General features: G+C 36.7%; 1 protein-coding gene across 1 annotated transcript in view; it reads right to left on the reverse strand.

Annotated features, from left to right (window-relative positions):
* The window catches only part of LOC107642622 (regulator of nonsense transcripts 1 homolog), a 12580-nt gene extending 2278 nt beyond the window's left edge, over positions 1-10302 (reverse strand). The window contains exons 1-23 of the mRNA XM_016346030.2: positions 9542-10302; positions 7654-7905; positions 7396-7566; positions 7218-7268; positions 6976-7068; positions 6736-6831; positions 5466-5516; positions 5262-5380; positions 4602-4710; positions 3830-3952; positions 3659-3730; positions 3501-3572; positions 3306-3372; positions 2783-2925; positions 2632-2703; positions 2427-2555; positions 2132-2287; positions 1830-1943; positions 1552-1650; positions 1395-1472; positions 1129-1263; positions 824-898; positions 577-691 (exon numbers count right to left, since the gene is read on the reverse strand). Coding sequence (XP_016201516.1) covers positions 577-691; positions 824-898; positions 1129-1263; positions 1395-1472; positions 1552-1650; positions 1830-1943; positions 2132-2287; positions 2427-2555; positions 2632-2703; positions 2783-2925; positions 3306-3372; positions 3501-3572; positions 3659-3730; positions 3830-3952; positions 4602-4710; positions 5262-5380; positions 5466-5516; positions 6736-6831; positions 6976-7068; positions 7218-7268; positions 7396-7566; positions 7654-7905; positions 9542-10066 — 2917 coding nt within the window. The 5' untranslated portion in view covers positions 10067-10302. The remainder of the gene's footprint in view (positions 1-576; positions 692-823; positions 899-1128; positions 1264-1394; positions 1473-1551; positions 1651-1829; positions 1944-2131; positions 2288-2426; positions 2556-2631; positions 2704-2782; positions 2926-3305; positions 3373-3500; positions 3573-3658; positions 3731-3829; positions 3953-4601; positions 4711-5261; positions 5381-5465; positions 5517-6735; positions 6832-6975; positions 7069-7217; positions 7269-7395; positions 7567-7653; positions 7906-9541) is intronic.

The raw sequence follows: 10463 nt of genomic DNA on the forward strand, positions 1-10463 counted from the left end.
GAGTTCTATTATTCGGAGGGCGAGGAGCCAAGAATTTTGAAGGTTTTTGTTAGCCCTCCAAAAACCTTTGGGGTTTTCATTTGAATTTAACTATTTTATCCGTACTAAAAAAAGGCAGCCCGGTGCACGGGCATCCTGCATTAATGTAGGGTCTAAAGAAGGGCCGCATCCAAACGGTGTAATATACAGAGTCTAATTACATCAGTGGATGATTCCACAGCTTGAACCCATGACCTTGAGGTCACACGGAGACAACTCAACCATTGCTCCAATATGTAAAATTGTAAAAATGTATAACCCCTCTAACATCTAAAACTCACGAACGAAGGGGTCTTAAAATCTTAAGCCCTCCCTTCCCTTCCATTCCTCTCCCCTTCCATCCCCTCCAAAGCCTTCCCTTGCCTTTCCCTCATGACTTGAGAACATACCCTTAAAGAATTTTGTGGCTATGAGTACACAATGGAACTCTAAGACAATCACATGGTGTTAATGATTATAAATCCCATCTAATACAGATAGCAAAAAAAGTTTATTTTAAGGAGGGGAATGGAGGTAAACATATAATGCAGTACATACCCCTTCCACGGCTGCTCCTTCGGTCTGAAGTAGTGCCAGCACCAACAGAACCAAAAGTATCATTAGCTGCAATTCCAGGTCCACCACCATAAAAGAGCCTTCTTTCATTGTAAATCTGAATGAAGGTAAGTTCAACCACAACATTAATATGTAATCATCTCAGAGAAAAAATACCTCAAAAGATAAGCATCCTGGCACCAGCAGGTATAATAAAAAAAACATCGCATTGCATTTCTGTAACACCTACCTTCTTGGGTTTCTGGAATTGAACCATACTCTGCTTCAAGTTATTTAAAGGCCCTTCAACTAAGCATTCATGTTCCTGTTTGAAAAATGGAGCATATTCTGTTTAGAAAATAAAAATGGAACTTGAAAGAAGGAGGGGGAGATTGGTATGGAATCACTCCTTATGTTGGAAAACTTAAACAACTCATAAGCGGGTTGGTTAAAAAGAGCACGAGAATCGTGAAGTTTGAACAGAAATTTTATAATACTTCCAGCTCTTGCTTGGAAATAACTATCTATTGAGAAATCAACACCACTGGAAGATACCTTGTAGTGTGTCAATAAGCTATTCCATAGAGGTTGTTTGCTCAGAACTTTAGGGTTTCCCAGAATAACAATACCATATCTTGCTCGTGTCAAAGCAACATTGAGCCTCCTAGGATCATTCAAGAACCCAATGCCCTAAAGAAACAAATATAATTCAACGAGATCCATCAAACGCAATAACAATAACTCCAAAAAATATAGATAAGATACACATCAAACTTTTTAAAAAGACATCAAGTATCAGAGCAAAGAATGGGTAAACCAACCTGATGTTCATTACTTCTAACACATGATAGAATTATGTAGTCTTTCTCCCTTCCTTGAAAGGAATCAACACTAGCAACCTGAAAAGAACAAAATTTTTGTAGCAATTGAACCCCGGTAAGCAATAGAATATAAATCCAGATGGTATCTGTATCAAACCTCAATTTCCTTGTAAAGTTGTTGTCTAAGAGCCCCATTTCTTGACATATAGTTCACAATATAAGCTCTTTGACCCTCATAAGGTGTTATAACACCAATCTGTTTGACATTAAAAAATAAGTAAATTAAAATAAATTAAAAAAAGCAACCATAATAATCCCAACACTAAAACCATTAGGGTTAATCCAAGTGCTCTAATTTTAAAAAAAAAAAGCAACCATAATAATCCCAACACTAAAATCATTAGGGTTAATCCAAGTGCTCTAATTTAGAGTTACCTGACTTGGAACCACACCACTTTTTAAGAAAGTGGTGACAATCTTTTCTACATTTGCAGCTTCGGTCCTATTTAAATAAGATGTTCCACTTGCACTTATCTCTTCTTGACCCATCTGTAAAACGATTAGATACTTAGGTTAAAAAATTAATAAATGGAAGAAAAATGCAATGGACAAAATTATGACGAATACCCAAAAAAAGGTAACTAAAATGTTGATTATTGACCAATTGTGAACAAAGAATATTTCTACCAGAAGAACAGAAAACAATACTCACTATACAATACATGCATTTACAGTACCTGAACATAGAAAAACATGGGACGGTTTGGCACAGGCCATGGGAAGTCAATTCCTGACAACTGCCTTTCATTAACAGTAACGCCATTTTGCAGGGTCCCTTCGTAAAAGCTGTTTGAGGGAAATTCAGATAGACATGGATGCATACGGTACTGAACCTGTAAGTTGAAATGATGAAAAGAACTTCAGCGATTGCCCTAACAAAAACAATTAAGTAGCTTGTCTGTATAACTAGGGATAGCACTTCACAACAATTGCAGCAATGAATTGTCTCTTGCAAACTAAGCAATTCATTACCTGTAACCTAATTGGTTTAACACCAAGTAGGACAAGGCGTTCAAAAAGCGACTGCGCTAGCCCAGCACGAGCTGCTTTCTTGCACATAATGACTGGCCCAAGTTGACAATGGTCACCAACAAGAACCACCTATACAGATATTTTGTTACACACATCAACATTCAAGGAAAAAAGAAATGCATTAACAGATAGAAACCCCAAATACCTGCTTTGCACCAAGAACCAATGGAATGAGGCACTCAGGTTCTGTTGCTTGAGTAGACTCATCAATAAGTACCTGCCAGAAAAAATTAAAGAAAAAGTCAGAATTGAACAAGAATGATGGCAATTATATGTAGCAGCAGACATATTCCAACCTGACGGAACCTAAAATTTGCAAGTCGAGGATCCCCAGCACCAACACATGTACAGCATATCACATCAGCACTTTGAGAAATCTCCCTCTCTGTTGCTCGCTTAAGTGCTTTGTATTTTTTCTCATCACTGCTGGAAAGTTCTCCTGTAATAGGATTAAAAAATGGTGGTTAAAAACTCTCATGCATTACCCACAACAGAGTTCAAATAGCAGTAGTAACAGCCTGAGGAAAAAGAGAGGGAGCAAGAAATAAAGTAAAAATTTATAATTAGAAGAAAATGTGATTATTAATTGGCTAGAAGTAAACGAAAAATCAGATTATTTTTATCCAAAGATTAACAATTACAAAAATTTATGATAGCTGTCTATTCTGAATAAAATATAATACATTAGATGTACAAGCAGCTAGTGCAATACACAATATAGCGTAAAATGCACCGAACTTGGCCACAATTCAACCCACTATGATAACTAGACAAAACAACCCAAGTTCTGTATAGCTTTTAAGAAACTAAATCCCAAACCTTGTTCATCCTTCAGCTGTTGTAATTTATGAAGTTCACTCTTGTCGGATGTGTCAAGATGCCGAACCTGGCAAAAATCACCATTACCATGTATCATGTTGTAATCATAATTACTTATATGAAACATGAAGGAGGAAAGTATACATACTAAAAATACAATAGCATGAAACTGATCTGGAATATTGCAAAACTAACCTGGTAATGAAGTGTTAAATGCTCAACAGGAGAACTTACAGCTTCCCTTGACTTTGCACAAAGCCGAACAACCTTGAATGAAAGAAATGCATGTATTACACATAGGTTCAATTTGTTTAATAATAACCAATTCTAATTGGAATATATGGCACCCATACCTTTAACCCAGTAGCACTTATTTTTTCAGCCAGCTGGTCCACAGCAACATTACTAGGTGCACAAACCAAAACCTGAAAATTAAGTTAGCAGGGAAGTGAGGGAAGAAAATAAATGACTAAAACGAACCACGAGAAAAGCATACAATATCCAAAAAGGGAAACAGATCATACCTGTCCCTGACCTTGTTTGGCCATGTGATATACAAGTGCTGCAGAAGTTACAGTCTTCCCAGTTCCAGGGGGACCTTGAATCAAACTAATAGGTCTCTGAAGGACACTTTTAACCGCAAAAACCTAAAAAAAAAAAATTAGAAGATCTGTAATTTAGAGTGCACCAACATCCAGCACAAAATTTGGTGGTGTCAAATCACATACGAAATTTTATGAAAGGGATTCCTTCCTTCATAAGGTGCATAATAACATATAACCCCACTAAACTACATATTTGGATCCAAGACAAGTAACAAAGTGTTAGCGATTGTGAACAGGAAGCCACCAAGCTGCTTTCTTATGAAAGGAAGAGAGCATGACAGGTTTTGATCAAACCATGATGGATTAAGGTTTCCATGAAGCCTTTCCCTAGTTTTGAAGATATTTTAAGGACGACAGAGAGAGATTGGAAAGTGACATATATTCCATTAATCTTCCCAAGTGCTCAGGTAATTACTTTCAAAATTTTCCCAACAGGTTTTGGAAAACAGACCAAGTTAGTTTTATAACGACAGTAATACTTTATTATTCACATAAATATCATTGTTGAGAAAACAATATTTTACATGTTATGAATTGCAATGTCTACATATTATTAATAAAATTTAAATCTATTATGTCTACATATTTTCTACTTTATTTTAAAAATAAAAAGTAAGGAAAAAAAAGACCACTTTATTTTTCTAAATCAGACATCCAAGGGCAACAGAGATTAGTCAAAACAACAACATACTTGAGATGCATTAAGCTCAGGAAGTCCTGGTGCACCAAAGCGACGAGGCAATGCATTACGCATCATCTGCACCTCAACTTCATGACCCAATAAGTGATGATAAATATACCTACATATTAAACAGCAATTGTGAACAACTGAACAATTATAATTCATAATTGTTGAGACATCATACATAGTTACTTATTTTTAAATAAATCAGAACCCTGCCACGACACTATTCAGGTCATACAAAACAAACAATAAATACTGTCAAAATAATATATCAGTAACTCGCACAGTCAAACCTAGCTCCAAGATCATCCAACAGACACACAACACTAAGAAACATGTCATGAAAAGTATGGTATAAATCAACAACTTATTACACACCCATTTGTCATCACATTCCAGTTAATAAAGAGATACAGCCCAGTCCTTGCAAGTATATGTAACCGTAAGCATGTTCAATAAATTTTATTTTAAAAAAAATATATGTTTTTATAGAGACATCGTTGTCGAACAAAAGGTAATGTGTTCAATGAAAATTTCATTCCTGAGCCAAAAAAATTATTCATTCATGTGTGGAGTGTTGCCAAACAAAGGAGAAGGATAAAAATATAAGACAAATATAGAGCAATATAAATCCATAATTAAACCTTACAATGGAACACAACTTACCCGCTTACACTTGTCTCATCCACAGCAAAAGTTTTCATAGCTCCCTGCATCCTGTCAAAGCTTGTACTTTTCCAAACAAAATCAACACTGAAACCATGGTTTATATCAACTGGAACCCCCTGCATACATCGAGGACAATAAGCACTCCACACAGACAACGTTCAAAGGCACAATGCAGGTATCAAAAAATAGTACTACACTTACCTGACTAGCACGAAGCTCCAGTGCAACCTCCTCTTGTGCAGTTAGCTTAATCTGAAGACAAAATACAATGCATATTATATATACACAGTATCTATATCTATACATCTATATCCACACAATATATAAAGGGGATTCTCTCTCTTGGTGTCCAAAATATCCTTTAAAAAAAAAAAAAAACTTTTTGCACTGTCACTTTTATCAAAATAAACTCTTCTAAATTAACTATTCATAGCAATACAAAGGTCCACTATATAAGAATAATTACCTACATTTTTAACGATAACTCCTCTTCAAAAAATAATTATCCACACTTACGAAAATCACTCGTTTTATTTCCAAAGCCATTTTTTTATTTTAAGCTAAAAATCTATATCTTATTATCTTTTATTTTTCAAAAATAAAAAAGCAAACTAACAGGCAAGGAATTGACTCTTATTTTGTTAATATTATATTATAGCAATTAAAGTAAAGGCAACGAGGTTCTTCTGCAACTGGCTGATCGGATGGACTTTTAGATTCATGAGTTCCAACTCTTCCGTATTTTAGTCTTGCCCTCATCAAGACGGCTAGAAACTTCCTATTAGGAATGGCTTCCTTTCAGGTTGTGTTGTTAAAGACCAGACTGTTCTAACAGGGCAGGGGAGACGGATAACAATTCTCATACAGTAGAGTTATGATCGGGCAATAGCGTAGATACAGTAGAGCTCGCGTTTGATTCGATAGTCGGAACTCTTGGCCTCTGGATTTTTTCTTAGAACAGCCTTCACTCATTACGGTACGGGCTCATTCCATTCTGGAATAGCTGGTAAGTAGAAAGGTTTTACAATTACCGTACTCTTATAGAACTACTACCTTACCAGTATTGTCCACAATAACCACCAAAGAAAAATTATCTAAAAGCAGATATTGATTTAAAAAAAAATTGCATTATCCATACAAAGACTAAGGCACAGTACTAAACAACTGGACAGCAATAAAAAAGAACACAGACTACAGTCTTCTTTTGCTTTCAATCAGAAAAGAGATATCATGGGTGTTCAACTGCTCTAAGAATAAGATACAAAAGGATATCAGAAACAGAAATTAAGGAGTTTTAATCATTTGAAGATATTTCTTCATGCTATCTATTGACCCTTTTTTTAACTAATATTTATAAATTAAAGTAGAGAGAGTGTTGATGTTAAGGTACAAAAAGTAGCCGACAACTTTGCTTTAGTCGTAGATACAATAGTTAAAAAGAATTAAAAATATAATTAAACAAAATGCATACCACATGACCCACTGACTGCCAGGCAGGATGTGCTGCATCACCAGAATAACGTAATCGTAATTCATCACCAGGTACAAGCCGTAACTCATTATCTTCCTACAATATAGCACAAAATTGTTTATATTCCATAGAGAATTAAATTACAAAGAAAAATACTATGAATTGATTAGGAGGGCAAGAAAATAAATATGATATAAAACATAGCAGTAACAGCTACCACATAGGCAAATGATAAAGCACCTTTGGAAAGACAAAGTATGCAACACGCTTCTTGTTAAGACCAATATCCCACCTAATTGTCACGTTGTCCTTGCTTTGAGATTCCTTCATCATCTACATTAACACATCACATGTAAGACATCAAAACACGTCACAAGAGATGAGGGTATAGCAATGATGGATGTTTACTACAGTTAAGTAACTTAGTAAGTCCCGAAAGTACAATATCTTAGAATGGAGCAAAGGGAAACAAAAAATATTACCTTATCATAATCAGCTTCAAGCTTGATAAGAGGCGCAAATACATTTTGATACTGAGACAAGTCATGCAAAAAAACGTTATACGTTAGAAAGGAGTGTCAACAATGAAAGTATCTGTATCCTCACCAATCATCATATTACAAACATACAAGTTATCAACAAGTCATGCTTGATACATACCTGATATGCATCTTCGTATTTTAAAGCCACGGGCTGAGGTTCATCATCTACACCAGGCTTCTCAAGGTCCTCAAAGGAAGCATCTGGATTTGTCTTCCATAACTCTTCCACCTTATTTATTTGCTGTGCACTTATCTGGCGTGCCCTTAACTGCTCCTGTTCAGATGGGACCTGCAGAAGACCATATTATGTCAAAGATGGGGGGGGAGAATATGTCATCAAATTAAATGAATTAATACCCAGGGAAGAAAAAGCAACCTTGACAAGCCATTGCAAGAAACACCTATCATCAATCAAGGGGCACCACTGACTAAGGTCCCAATTCATGTCCTTCAAGGCATTGACACTCAAGCAAGGCTCACGACAAAGAAGAACAACTACACTTTCAGTCTTCGCAGAAATAAATCCCAGTAGAAACACATTCCGACACCCACAGTTGTAGCATTCAAGAATTGTTTCCCCCAATGGACTATCTTTATGCAGACATACCTCCTTGTGTTTAGCCCGAACCTATATGGAAAAAGAAAAGAAGCAGAAAAGCTAAGCAACATTTGTTCACCAAAGAACAATATACACTTGGCCCTCAATTCAACAGCAATATTGGTCAAACATACACATTTCACCAAAACATGATTCATCATTTAAACCTTTCATGACTTGAACAAATCCATGGCCTGAGCTTTATACAAGACTTTCAATTAACTTTGAACTAATAATAACATATTAAGTACTATGAGCAAAGATAATATTTTGTTCACAATTAAAAAAAAGATAATATTTTGTTAAAGCAAATATTTTCAGTATTATCTTTCATTCTATATGTGTATATGACTCATACAACAACAACAACAACAAAGCCTTATCCCACTAGGTGTATATGACTCTTGCATTATAATAAATCTTTTGCAATATGTTATCAAATCTTATGATTAAATAGTGGTCATAATCAAAACAACCTTATTGTGCGGCAAACAATACACCTCAAATTTTACCATTTACTCATGAGAACAATGCATAAAAAAGAATAGAAAACTATGCATGCATCTAAGTATGGCACTAGGACTATTAGCAGCCTAAAAGTGCAGAGCAAACACTACATCAGCAACTAAAACATAACTCCTAAATTAGAAAGAAAGAGACTTAATGTAGCTTTCAAGCATTACAACAATAAATTTGAATTACTGATCTAAATTTACGAGGTTGAAGCAGCCCTAATCACCAGATTTGTTACCAAAATGTTCAACATTATACCTCATAACTAACCATAACTTCTCAATAATTAACTTGATGTCTAGTCAGTAGCCACAGTAAATCTATATAACAGTTACTGTATGTTAATGGCCAAATGTTTATCACCAATATTCATCCATAAATTAAGAAGAATGCTATTTCTTACACCAGGTTCTGAGTTCAGGCCTCAGATAGCTCAACCAAAAAACGACACGTGATGGAGATGGATTATGTACAAACTCAACTGTGTTCATGATATCCCTTTGAACATATCCGGTGTTGCTAACATATCTTCCTTACGAAGTCATTAAGACTTAACCATGCAACTATTTTCTACATATCAGTAGGGTGTACATTATGCCATACCGAGGCTTCAAACCCACCCGCTAGGTAAGAGTTCTAAATTCAGGTGTGGTACATGACCAGAGGTCCATACACCACCTACTTATCCCAGCTCAACTTCTTCATTTACCTCAACATTGGTACATTAGCAAACATGATTGCCCACTATTTATCATATCTAAGACGATTACTGAGTATAGGGATTTCTTCCAAACAAACTCCTTTCCGGCAATCTATACATAACAAAATTTCTCCCTCCTTTCACGCGTAATTTTAAAGTAGGCACAAAAAGAACCACAAGTATGCCCTCCAAAACAGAAAGTTTTTCCTAAAATTACCAGCTATAACTAAGTTTCTAAACACTCAAACTGTAACTACAGCACTCTACTACTTCCCTCAATCTCACATTCTCAGATAAGCATACAAATCATACAACTTAAAATCGCCTAACCCTTTCCTACAATCTCTAAAACAGTCCACCGCTAACCCAAAAACAAACAATGATTTAACAACGAAGAAATCAAATAAAATTAAATTAAACAAAAAAAATTGCAATGCCGTGGTAACAACTCACCAGGTGATTGACGATATGAGATCCAGAGGTGTTCCCCCGCGAATTACAGAACCATTTACGACATGAAGGCACGTTACACCTCACAACACAAGCTGGATTAGAGACCCCACAATACCGGCAAGCATGCTCGGTGAAATCCCCTTTGCCATAGTCGAAATTATCATCATCCCCGGTGTCCTCAAAATTCAACCCGCTCATCCCCGCGACCAATGCATCCACCATCTGGCTGTTCCCGCCACTGCTGCTCCCTGACCTCCCCTTAGTGCCACTCCCGGCAGCTGCCGAAACCGGCGAGGCATCCGACTGGTGATCCGACCCAGCTCCTCCCCCTCCACCACCGCGCTCCGACGTATCGGCAAGCGAATCAGAGGGAGTGGGCCACGCCACGGAGGACCTAATCGGGTCGCGGAACTCCGGGTAGTCGAAATCTTCGCCCTGAGTGTTGAATTCGAGGAAGGTGTACGCGTCGTTGGCGGTGTCGGGTTGCGAAGCGGTGTCGAATAGATTGCTCTGCTGCGAGTCCATGGCGGAATAGGGTTATCGAGTATCGATAATCGGGAAGCGCGCGATCTTAATTGGAATTGATTAGAGTTAGGGTTTTAAGATTGCGCGTTTGCTAAGGGTGAAAGGGGTTATGAATTGTGAATGATTAGGGTTAGGGTTGGGGGGAGAAAGGAATGAAAGAGGAATAGAAATAGAGAGCTTGGTGTGTTGGGGACGGAGACACAAACATGAAAAAGCACATAATAGTACAAAGGGAGAAAGAGCGTATGCGGCCTACTGTACAGACGTACCCCAAGCAGCATACCAAATACGGGAACACGTGAGTACCACACGCTCTACACTTATCACGTGTTGCTGGATAATTTTCCAAAATAAATTAAGGATAAACTAAATACGATAAACATATGATAATATATCT

This window comes from Arachis ipaensis, chromosome B05 (assembly GCF_000816755.2).
Source record: "Arachis ipaensis cultivar K30076 chromosome B05, Araip1.1, whole genome shotgun sequence".
Taxonomy (NCBI): Eukaryota; Viridiplantae; Streptophyta; class Magnoliopsida; order Fabales; family Fabaceae; genus Arachis; species Arachis ipaensis.